The sequence below is a fragment of the Nasonia vitripennis genome, unplaced genomic scaffold (assembly GCF_009193385.2).
Source record: "Nasonia vitripennis strain AsymCx unplaced genomic scaffold, Nvit_psr_1.1 unplaced0237, whole genome shotgun sequence".
NCBI classification, from domain to species: Eukaryota; Metazoa; Arthropoda; class Insecta; order Hymenoptera; family Pteromalidae; genus Nasonia; species Nasonia vitripennis.
The window spans coordinates 171580-182938 of record NW_022280016.1 but is presented as its reverse complement, the minus strand read 5'-3'; the positions used below and the strand labels follow the sequence as shown (position 1 = coordinate 182938).

Here is an 11359-nt window from a genome sequence, read left to right as displayed (position 1 = left end):
ATTGAAGTCAATTACATATTTATTTTTTTATATTTGATATAACATAATTAATACAACCAAAAATCAAACCAAAATGATATTAGTTTAATTTAAAATGAACAAATTTAAAAAAATTATGTACGTACAAAATGATCAATACAAAATGATATTTGTTTAATTTAAAATGTTTAAACTCCAAAAAATAATCTACGTACGAAATAATTATTACAAAATAAGTAATTACGTTTGCATACATTTAAGATGATTATTGTTACCTTAAAGGTTTATTACTGTAAAGAAAAATACATTTTATAGGGTAATTTTTACTTAGCATTATTATTGCGATATTCTATCTTTGTTGAAACTCAACGAAAGCTCAATGTCACGAGTTCATTTTTCATGAAATAATAAAAAAAAATTATTTTGTAGAGCTGGCTTTTAGTTATTTTTATATTTTTAGTAACCCTATCTCATCTTTTAACTGTTTCAACAGTCTTGACTATTCCTAAAAATAATTAATTTTATTATTATAAATGAGTTGTGCTATACTGTGCCACTCTATGCTGAACTATGCCATTTTGTGCTAAAATATGCCAATTCGTGCCAGGATATGCCAATTTATTGCAAAAAGTCGGAAAAATATTTTCTGAATAACCCCCCCCAAACCGCAAGGCTCGGCACAATGATGGCAACACGACGACATTCGTGCCGCACGCGAGATTGCCAGGTGCCCCGGCTTTTGACCGTCATATGACGAGCATGTGCCAGAGCGCTGTGCCCGCACGCAATGCTCAGGGTACGCTACATTCGTGCTGCAAATATGCGGGCATTTTGCACATTATATGCGCGCATTGTGCCGGCATTTTGCAAAATGAAATTTTTATTTTGAGCACGCGCACCGGATGTATGCGGATTTATTTTTGTTATTAAAATTAAAAATAAACTATTATTAATAAAATAATCAAAATTTATTTCTGGAATATACATATTAATAAATGTAATACATAATAATTACAATAATTATATATCAAAACACGTATTTGAATTTTTTCTTCCTGTTAATTGCTTGCTCATAATCCTGCTGCCTATAGTCCTTTGGTTCCTGTAAAAATTCAAAATACAAATTAGTAATTTATAAATAGATATTATTTAAAATATAATGAGAAGGCTTGTATACATAATTTCCAGTCTGTTGAATGAATCAGGTTTGATAAATTCATTTTTTTCAACATTTTTTAAAACTGATGTATCGTACAGACTTAAAATTTTGTGTTGAAGCTCTCTGAGTGTATTCCAATTCATATCTATCCAGAAATCGGTAGTACCTCTCTACCGCTGTCTGTTGCTCAAAAAGTCCAGAAGCTGTACCTACGAAACAAAATACATTGATATAATGACAGTTTCTTTCAAATAAAATAAACAATTTATAAGTATCAACACATAAATTCTAGTACCTTCAATATATAAATTTGAATTTTACACATTTTATCCACCGTAGAGACTTGAAATTAAGTATGCAAGCCCTCTCACTGTATTCTGAGTTATATATTTTCTATCATGACATTACACCAAGTAGAAGGTATTCTTTTATGAAAACCAGTCTCGCTAACGGTACTTTTTTAGTACCAGATCCACCTTCTGCTTGGTGTAATTTAATAAAAGAATAGATATAACTCAGAATACACTCAGAGGGCTTGCATACAAAATTTCAAATCTATACGATACATGAGTTTTGAAAAATTAAAATGTTCAGCTTAAGAACATTGAAAAAAAGTAATTCATGAAAAATTACCCATCGTACAAACTTAATGAAAAGTGCAGATGTTTACCTGAAAATGAAGAACAGTGTTCCAAGGATAATTGAACCGAGAATACGGTTTCCTCTCCTCTGATGATCCTTGAAGCACTAAGGTAGTAGTTGCAGGTGTATGTACCTGCAGAAAATAACATAAAATAATTAGTTTTTTGAAAGAAGAAGGTGTATCTGGTACTCAAAAAGTGCATTTTCCGGGAGCACTTCTGATAAAAGTGTATCTTCTGCTTGGCGTAATCTCATAAAAGAATAGATATGATTAAGAATACACTTCGAGGGCTTGCATATAAAATTTCAAATCTGTACGATGGATCAGTTTTGAAAAATTAAAATTTTGATTTGAAAAATATAGGAAAACATGAATTTATCTTAACTGATCTATCGTATTGACTTGAAATTTAATATGCAAGCCCTCTGAGTATATTCTAAGTCATATATATTTTACCTGACATTACACCAAGCCGAAGGTGCATCTGGTACTCAAAAAGTGCATTTTCCGGGAGCACTTCTGATAAAAGTGTATCTTCTGCTTGGCGTAATCTTATAAAAGAATAGATATGATTAAGAATACACTTGGAGGGCTTGCATACAAAATTTCAAGTCTGTACAATGGATCTGTTTAGTAAAATTAAAATTTGGAGATTAATAAATGTTGGAATTAAGAAATTTATGAAAACTGATCTATCGTACAGACTTGAAATTCAATATGCAACACTTCTGAATGTATCATGATTAATAAATGACATATTACAAAAATTATTACTTACAATTATAAGGGTGATTGCCTGATGTTATTCGTCTTATTGATTCTGCCGTTGTCCTTGCTACTCCTGAAACGAGAAAAATTTTCAAAAAGAAACATTTATAACAAGATAAAAATATAAATTGATGCGATTATACTTATCTTATTTCAATATTTTCCATGTGTAAGGGACCTCGTATCCTTGCCTTGTCGATGATTTAGAAGAGGGACCTGAAAAAATAAAATTCCATTTGTCGTGATTTGTATATTATTTTTTAGAGTGAGTGAGAGGGGCCCCTGTCCTCGCCCCTCTCGTGTGAGGCTCAACCACAGCAATCAGCCCCTCCAACGCTCGTTAACATTTTTTAAGACTACATTAAATATGAAATATAAAAAAAGTTAAATGTAAAAAAAGAAAAATTTGTAAAAAATGTGAACGAGCGTTCAACCTGAAAAAATATTAAATTAAATGCATAGTAATGTAAATAAGAAAAACTCATTAATCTGCAAACATGTCTTGCGTCTCGTCCTCTTGGTACTCTCCGCGGTCGTCCTGGCCTCTGTAGTTGTTGTGGTCCTGGCCTTCTCCTCCGTAGTACACGTCCTGGACTTCCAAAACGTCGTCGTGGTCCTGGTCTGCGTATTTTTCGTCGTCGTTCTGACCGCCGTAGCCGCCGTCGTCGTCCTGACCGCCGTAGCCGCCGTCGTCGTCCTGATCGACGTAGACGACGCCGTTGTCACCGTTGTCCTGACCTTCGAAGATGTCCTCGTTCTGGCCTCTGTAGTTGCCGTGGCCCTGGCCTCCTCCGTTGTAGTCCACGTCCTGATGACCTTCCAAAACGTCGTCGTGGTCCTGGTTTCCGTAGTTGCCGTCGTCGTTCTGACCGCCGTAGCCGCCGTAGTCGCCGCCGTTGTCACCGTTGTCCTCGATGGGAGCTACGTTGTCGTTCCTCTCCAGTTGGTCGTTGCGTTGCTGCCACTGTTGCTGGCAGGGCCTTCGAGGTTGTGGTTGCAACGCGATGATATCCTCATTGAAGGTTGGCTGTTTTCTCTTCCTTCTATAACCCTCCTTAGCACTTTTCAGGGCCTTTGTCATGGCCACGGAAAACTGATCCTCTGTCGGCTTCTTCAGCGTGATCGGGTTTAACGGCATAGCTTCTGTAAATATATAATATAAATTGTTAATTTGTAAAATAAATAATATTTGTAAGAAATTATACATACCTGCGCAAGCTTTCGCGAACTTTGTGCTCTTCAAAGCCATCAGATGGTCGTTCGTTTTGGAGCCGTGCCATGTCAAATTCCTGAAGAGGTCCTCGTCGATAATAAAGCAGTTCTTGATGAATTTAGCTGCTGTATCCGTTGGATTCAACCCTTTTATGTAGTCGAGGTAGTCAACCTGCAAACAATCAATTAATTAAGTAATAGAAAAAAAAAATACAAATGAAAGTTTAGATTCAATATATGTACTTACAAGGTGTCGAAATTTCTCTTCACTGCAATCGTCAAAGGCTACGAGGTCAGCGGTTGACTTGAAAGGAAGGGAGGCAGGTCGCGTTGTTGCCCTTCTGTTATTATTCCTGGTAATATTAGCCAATATCTCGTGCATCGATCTACAAAGAACAATTAATTTTCAAACCTACTACAGTATATATTTGAAAATATAACGTAGGATTGAAAATCATTTTACCGAGCTACTTGCTCCACGCTCTTGATGCCTTGTTTGATGTCACTGAAAGTAAAACATGTAAATTAATCAACTTTATAATGATTAAATATACGATTAAAATGAAATAAAAGTAATACGTACCTGGCAGTTTTCTCCAAGTTGGCGAGTCTCGTATTCATAGCGCTGTAAATTAATAATATATAAGTTAATAATATATATATGAAATAGTTAAAAAAATGGAGTTATTATTAGATATATTAAATTATTGTTACGATAGTATTTCACGTACTTGTTTGAGCCTTCCAACTTGGCAATTTTTCGATTTAAAAAGCGGAAAATGAAATTTATTATTTTATTAGGATATACAGCGGTAAATAATGATATCGAATCTTACTCGATTTTGCTGTTGAGTTGTTGGATCGCCACAGAATCCTGCTGCACCACTACATTTTGTCTCGCTAATGATTGGCCGCGGCTCTGATCACGAGACGTTGATGCTGTAAGATAAATAATAATAATATTACAATAAATGGACAATCTATCTATACAAAGAATATTATAGTCGTATAAAATATTTTTTACCTTCATCGGCCAGCCGTGAGTACGATGATCCTGGATTAGGTGGCTGTACACGCGGCAGAGATGTTGGTGCTGCGTTGATCGACTTCTGTGTCGACGTTGCACGCGGTTGAAATTGCGTGAAAGATTGAGATGTCGATGATGGTCGTGCTGGTGCTGTTGGTCGTGCTGCTACTGCTGGTCGTGGTCGGTACGGTCCAGGCGTCTTGGAGATCAATGACTGGGATTGATAATTGCTCGGTTGAGCTGTCGACTTGTAGCGTTGACCTTTTGAAGAAGGTGCAGGTTTAAAGCCTTCTTTGAGGGACTGCATACTTCTATTCAAATTCGCAGCAGCTTTGCGAGGAGAAATAGAACCGGAGTTTTTCGAATTCATCTGAAATATTGATGGATGATAATAATGGAAAAAAAGTAATTGACATTATTATGAAAAATATGGAATAATGAAAGAAAAGGAAATTTTATAACCGAGCGGATAGGATTTTAACTACGGTGCAATACGTTGAAGAGATGCGATCGTCAGCTGACCAGTACGGCATTCTGAAACACTTGTCAACCACTCGTTCGAGTTTGACAATAGTTATTTGACGATTCAGATTAGAACAACGAAAAATTCCAACCAAAGAGGAGCTACAAGGAAGATCAAAAATATCCTCAATGTTGCTAAAAAGATTGATTACCAGATGACATCCCTGATCTTTTAATTCGATCACATTTCTTATGATGCCTATCGAACCATCGTCCAGCATGACCGTACTATCTTTTTTTATAATTGATAAATGAGTCGAGCCTTTTACAACCTTCTTGTACTGCATGCATTCTCCACAACCAGGAATAAGAGGACCTCTCAAATGATTGGAAATATAACTTAAGTGACCTGGATCGACAAATTTTTTGGATGAAGTACGGCAATTTTCAGCCAGTTTCCTGGAAATTTGCTGCAAATGCTGATCGTTCTTACGACATAATTTCCGACAAAAGGACATGTTATTCTCGTACAGAAAAGCGGAGAAATTATCCAAAGGACCATACCGTTTTACGTCATCTGGTAAATGCAACAATGTGTGAACATTGTACGAAAGTAATTCAATGCCGTATATATCCGAGGCAGTCTCCACGAACAATTTGATACATTTTTCAGCAAAATCAATGGACTCCATAGAGACAACCGGATTTGCGAGGATTCGAATTGCTGTACTAAGCAGAATGAAATGCTTGTACATAGCAGGGTTCATAAGTCCTCGAAAAATTACTGGACCACTGTAGAGAAGAATCTGACGGTACTCGGTGGCTTTAAACTGGCCATGCCTTAGAATATTGACAGGCTTCCGAGCGAAATCCGACGGACAAAAGTTTTTCACGTGCTCCAGTCTATTATCCAAAATTCGTAGACTGCACTTATCAGCGATTTTTGCTGATGCAACAAATCTACCGTCGATCAATCCTTGTAAAATTTTTTCCATTACACCGATACATACCTGGTGCATGTAATCGAAAACCGTGCTACCAACTAAATCAAATGGAAGATTAGCGAGAGCGCAATCTTCATCTTTGTGATGATCTAAATCTAATTTAGAACGATACTCTTCATCTGTGCGAAGTCTGTGATCTGTCCCCCTGTAAACCATAACACCAGCTCTAACGTGTTCACCCCTGACCCAACACCTTGAGCAGGGAGCTCGTGAATTATGGCTACGATGTCCTAGAGTAAAAGCGCGAGCAAGAGCGTCAGCGATGAAGCATCTTGTGTGGAGCAATTGTTTGTGGAGCACTGCCGGAAATATTCGCCACCCTGATCTGTATCGGCCACATTAATATTTTTCCATTTTTATCGAGAGATGCCTCATCGGTGCTGAAGTCAATTTCAAGAGCACCAGCTGGATGCAAACGCAAAGGAGTGGACGATAAAATTGAGCAAATGGCCTCCTGGACGCCCAAGTGCAAATATTCTCCTCCAGCTACTTTCTTTATAGAAGCCGAATGAGCTGGCGTGCGCAATATCGTTCTAGGATCCACGTGAAGCCCAGTGAAACAAGCATGACTTTTGAGGAGTCGCAAAATAGTTCCAGCTTGCTGATGGTTGATGTTATTCTCTGTGAATAGTGTACGTAATTTAGCTTCGAACTGCTCCACGTTCTCAAATCCTACGGATGAATAATCTGATAAACGATCAGATGAAGAATCAACATCTCTCACATCATCGAAAAGAGAACGAGAATCGTTCGATACTATAGAAGGAGCCCTAGCCACCGCCTGCTGCTGCTCCTGCTGCTGCTGCACATCATCATAACGATCAGCATGTAATTCAGGAAGAAGCGAAGCAAATCCTAAATCGCTTTCAAGAGCAGGCTCATCTACGCCTGGCAAACTGTTTGTAAAATAATCCGATCGTGCTCTCTGCATCAACCTATTTATACGAGCTCGATGATCCGGCGTACAATCGAATAAATTTTTTCTCGAACGAATACCTTCGAGCCGGTACATTTTTCGTACCGTTGACGCAATGCAATATGAACGCAATATAATTATAAGAGAATGAGCAACTTTATGATGGTATACAACCGAATAAGTCGAGATCAATCCAGAAATCGGTAGTACCTCTCTACCGCTGTCTGTTGCTCAAAAAGTCCAGAAGCTGTACCTACGAAACAAAATACATTGATATAATGACAGTTTCTTTCAAATAAAATAAACAATTTATAAGTATCAACACATAAATTCTAGTACCTTCAATATATAAATTTGAATTTTACACATTTTATCCACCGTAGAGACTTGAAATTAAGTATGCAAGCCCTCTCACTGTATTCTGAGTTATATATTTTCTATCATGACATTACACCAAGTAGAAGGTATTCTTTTATGAAAACCAGTCTCGCTAACGGTACTTTTTTAGTACCAGAACCACCTTCTGCTTGGTGTAATGTCATGAAAGAATAGATATTTCTTAGAATGCACTCTGAGGGCTAGCATATAAAATTTCAAGTTTGTAGGATGGCTCTGTTTAAAGATATACTATTTTTTCATCATATTTTAGGTCAAAATTGGATTTCTTTGAAACAGACTCATCCAACAAACATGAAATTGTATATTCTAGCTCCCTGAGTGTATTCTAAGTTACAGATATTCTTTCATGACTTTTCATTTTACACCAAGGAGAAGGTAATCTTTTATGAAAACCAGTGTCGCTAACGGTACTTTTTTAGTACCAGATCCACCTTCTGCTTGGTGTAATCTTATAAAAGAATAGATATAACACAGAATACACTCAGAGGGCTTGCATACAAAATTTCAAATCTGTACGATGGATGAGTTTTAAAAAATTAAAATTTTGAGCTTAAGAACATTTAAAAAAAAAATTCATCAAAAATTACACATCGTACAAACTTAATAAAAAATGCAGATGTTTACCTGAAAATGAAGAACAGCGTTCCAAGGATAATTGAACGGAGGATATGGTTTTCTCTCCTCTGATGATCCTTGAAGCCCTAACGTAGTAGTTGGAAGTGTATGTACCTGCAGAAAATAACCAAAAATAATTAGTTTTTTGAAATCAATGAAAAAAATAAGATTTCTCATTTTGCTATAAAATAAAATACAATTAGTATAATATATATTGATCTTTCATATCTTTACACCAAGCAGAAGGTGTATCTAATACTTAAATAAAGTATTTTTTGCGGAAACGCTTCTGATGAAAGTTGACCTTCTGCTTGGCGTAATCTCATAAAAGAGTATATAAATGAAGTAATTTGTTAATAAAGATTGTTTTTTTAACTTACCTAAAATGTTAATAAAAAAATCCTTCCAGCGCAATTTAGCCCAGGAGATGATGCTGTGCTCCTTGAAGCCTCTTTTTCTGGATCCTTTGGAGCACATAAATAAACAAATTTGTTATTTTTCTTAGCATACACGACCACGTGTAACAACTTTCGTACCTTATCGTAGAAGTATTTGGAAAAGCAAATTCCTACGAAAAAAAGGAGATTAAATGGAAATAAAAAATATTAATATATAATAAAAAAAAAAGAAAAATAATATTGAAAAATGGAATAAGGTTATCGAAAGAATTTCGGCAAAATTCAGCGATTATACAGCAAGTCAATCTTCTCTCGTAGCAAGACAAAGGAAGAGTGAATTCAACAATGGCCTTATAAATTTCGTTTGTTCAAAACAAATGAATAGCGATCGGTCTATACATATATCTATAGTAAGCGCATCGGCTGGACCAATCACAGACATTCCCGTTCAAGCGACATAAGAGCGCGAAAATTTAAAAATGAAATTATATCATCGAGATAAGTTTTTTTTATAAAGGCTTAAAGCGATGTAATATAATTATGCAAACATAATGTTTCGAATTTATTAATAAAAATATGATATATTTCGAATTAAAGACAAAAGCATAACATTTTAATGCGAAATAAGCAATTTTCTGTAGAGGTTAGCTTTGCTTAGTAAAAGATTTTATATAAATGTAACTTTCTTTCCCCTTTAGCCATTACGTCACGTACATTATGATAATAGCAGAAACAGTGAAAATTTGACTAAAGTACAGCTCTATTTTACATAATCAGTCAGTCACAGCTGTTATTACAACTACATGTTGTTATACGACTCCTGCTTATTCTGTAAAATATAAAAAAAGTATTAAAATTAAAGAGACTAATTCACAGATAAACATAGATCTGTAAAATACAGTAAGAGGGTTTACATGCATAATTTCATGATTGTTCGATGAACAGAGTTGTATAAATTTCAATTTCTTTAAATGTTTGACTAAATTCTTCAATTTTTTCAAACTGAAGCATCAAACAAACATGAAATGTTGTATGCAAGCCCTCTGAGTATATTCCAAATCATATTTATTGTATCCTGACATTACACCAAGGAGAAGGTGTATCTGGTACTCAAAAAGTGCGTTTTCCTGAAGCACTTCTGATAAAAGTGTATCTCCTGCTTGACGTAATGTCATGAAAGAATAGATATTTCTTAGAATGCACTCTGAGGTCTTGCATATAAAATTTCAAGTCTGTACGATGGATTTGTTTCAAGATATACTATTTTTTCATCATATTTTAGGTCAACATTTGATTTCTTTGAAACAGGCTCATCCAACAAACATGAAATTGTATATTCAAGCACCCTGAGTGTATCTAAGTTACAGATATTGTTTCATGACTTCACACCAAGAAGAAGGTGTACCTGGTACTCAAAAAGTGCGTTTTCCGGAAGCACTTCTGATAAAAATGTACCTGCCTTGTGTCGTTGAATCTTGAAATCTTCTTCTGACTATTCCTCGATTAATGCTGCACCTGCAAAATTTACATACATAGTATTAATATAGAAATGAAACAATGATTTGTTATACTATTAATTAGACCTACTGTTTCCTTGCCTCGAGTACGTCGGTTATCCTGTTGCTGCTACTGCTAATACTGCTGCTACCGCTACTGCAAATAAATTGCAAGAAGCTGAGACTGAACTTTAAAGATAAGTTTATAAAATAAATAATACTTATCTAATAATGACGACTGCAATGATGACAACTGCAATGATGACGACTCCAATGATGACGACTCGAAAATGTGCAGTTGAAATGCTTGAAGACGATTCGATGGTTCTTGAATTTTTTTGTAAAGAAAAAAACAGTTAATATAATGTCATTGATATCGTTGAAAGCCATAAAAGAAAAGAGCCTATCAACATAACCTCGAAACATGACTTATTGAAAATTATACGTCTTCTTGAAAATCACACTGCTTCTGGGACGAAGGATTCGACACGTTATAAATAATCACTTGTAATAATTAAAAATTCTAGTTTTCGTGTATTTTGCTATTACAAAACACGACTCCGAAATGAAACTGCATCGATCATCACGGGGAGTAGACGATAGATAGAGAGATAGAGAGAGGAGAGAGACAAATATAACAGACAGATCGATGGCATCCTCGATATAAATAATTATAGTTGAAACTAATCACAATACGTTTATATTAAATAAATAACGCATTTTTAAAAAATATACGCGATTATTATCGCGCATCAAAAGCAAAATGTCGGTACATTGGCGTCAAAAAGCGGAAAAAAATATTATATATATATATATATATATATATATATATGGATCAACGCGGCATACGTTCCGAACATCCGTGTCGCCAAAATGCCGACCCCAAATGCGCGAGCGTATGGTGTCTCATTGTGCCGTCATCATGCAGAATACAAATGTTGGCGGCCATGGCTGACGGCACGTTAACGTCACAACTGCAGCACGCGTGCTCGTCACGCGTGACCCTAAAATGCCCGGCACGTGCTGCTATTGGGGCCGATAACATGATGTCGGCGGAATGACGGCACTGAGACTGCTCGGAATGGGCCACGCGTGACGTCCAGGTACCCCTGCTCCGGGACACGGAAATGACGGCATTGTGCTGAGCACAATGACGGCACGCGGTGCAAGCATCGTGCCGGCACTTAAATTAACGAAAAAACAAAAAAATTAAAACCCTAACGGGGATCGAACCCTGAACCTTTTAGTTAGCAGGCTGGCACTTTACCACTCGACCACGAA

General features: G+C 36.1%; 2 protein-coding genes across 4 annotated transcripts; both read right to left on the bottom strand.

Moving 5' to 3' along the window:
- Positions 1–958: 958 nt before the first annotated feature.
- LOC107982162 lies at positions 959–4419 on the bottom strand. Of its 2 annotated transcripts, none has more exons than XM_031933407.1 (8): positions 4345–4419; positions 4225–4266; positions 4009–4147; positions 3759–3933; positions 2560–3692; positions 1809–1913; positions 1157–1347; positions 959–1081 (listed from the first exon to the last, which is right to left on the bottom strand). In XM_031933407.1, the coding sequence occupies exons 1-5, from the start codon at positions 4380–4382 to the stop codon at positions 3034–3036; spliced, it is 1053 nt and encodes a 350-aa protein (XP_031789267.1). In that variant the 5' UTR covers positions 4383–4419; the 3' UTR covers positions 959–1081; positions 1157–1347; positions 1809–1913; positions 2560–3033. The 2 variants fall into 2 exon arrangements, with proteins under 2 accessions (XP_031789267.1, XP_031789266.1); XM_031933406.1 differs by having other exon boundaries at positions 1305–1347.
- A 147-nt stretch (positions 4420–4566) lies between these two features.
- LOC116418333 lies at positions 4567–8299 on the bottom strand. Of its 2 annotated transcripts, XM_031933410.1 has the most exons (4): positions 8194–8299; positions 7381–7423; positions 4786–5158; positions 4567–4700 (listed from the first exon to the last, which is right to left on the bottom strand). In XM_031933410.1, exons 3-4 carry the CDS (start codon positions 5156–5158, stop codon positions 4594–4596), a joined length of 480 nt encoding a protein of 159 aa, XP_031789270.1. In that variant the 5' UTR covers positions 7381–7423; positions 8194–8299; the 3' UTR covers positions 4567–4593. The 2 variants fall into 2 exon arrangements, with proteins under 2 accessions (XP_031789270.1, XP_031789268.1); XM_031933408.1 differs by lacking the exons at positions 7381–7423; positions 8194–8299 and having other exon boundaries at positions 4786–7351.
- Between the last annotated feature and the right edge of the window lie 3060 nt (positions 8300–11359).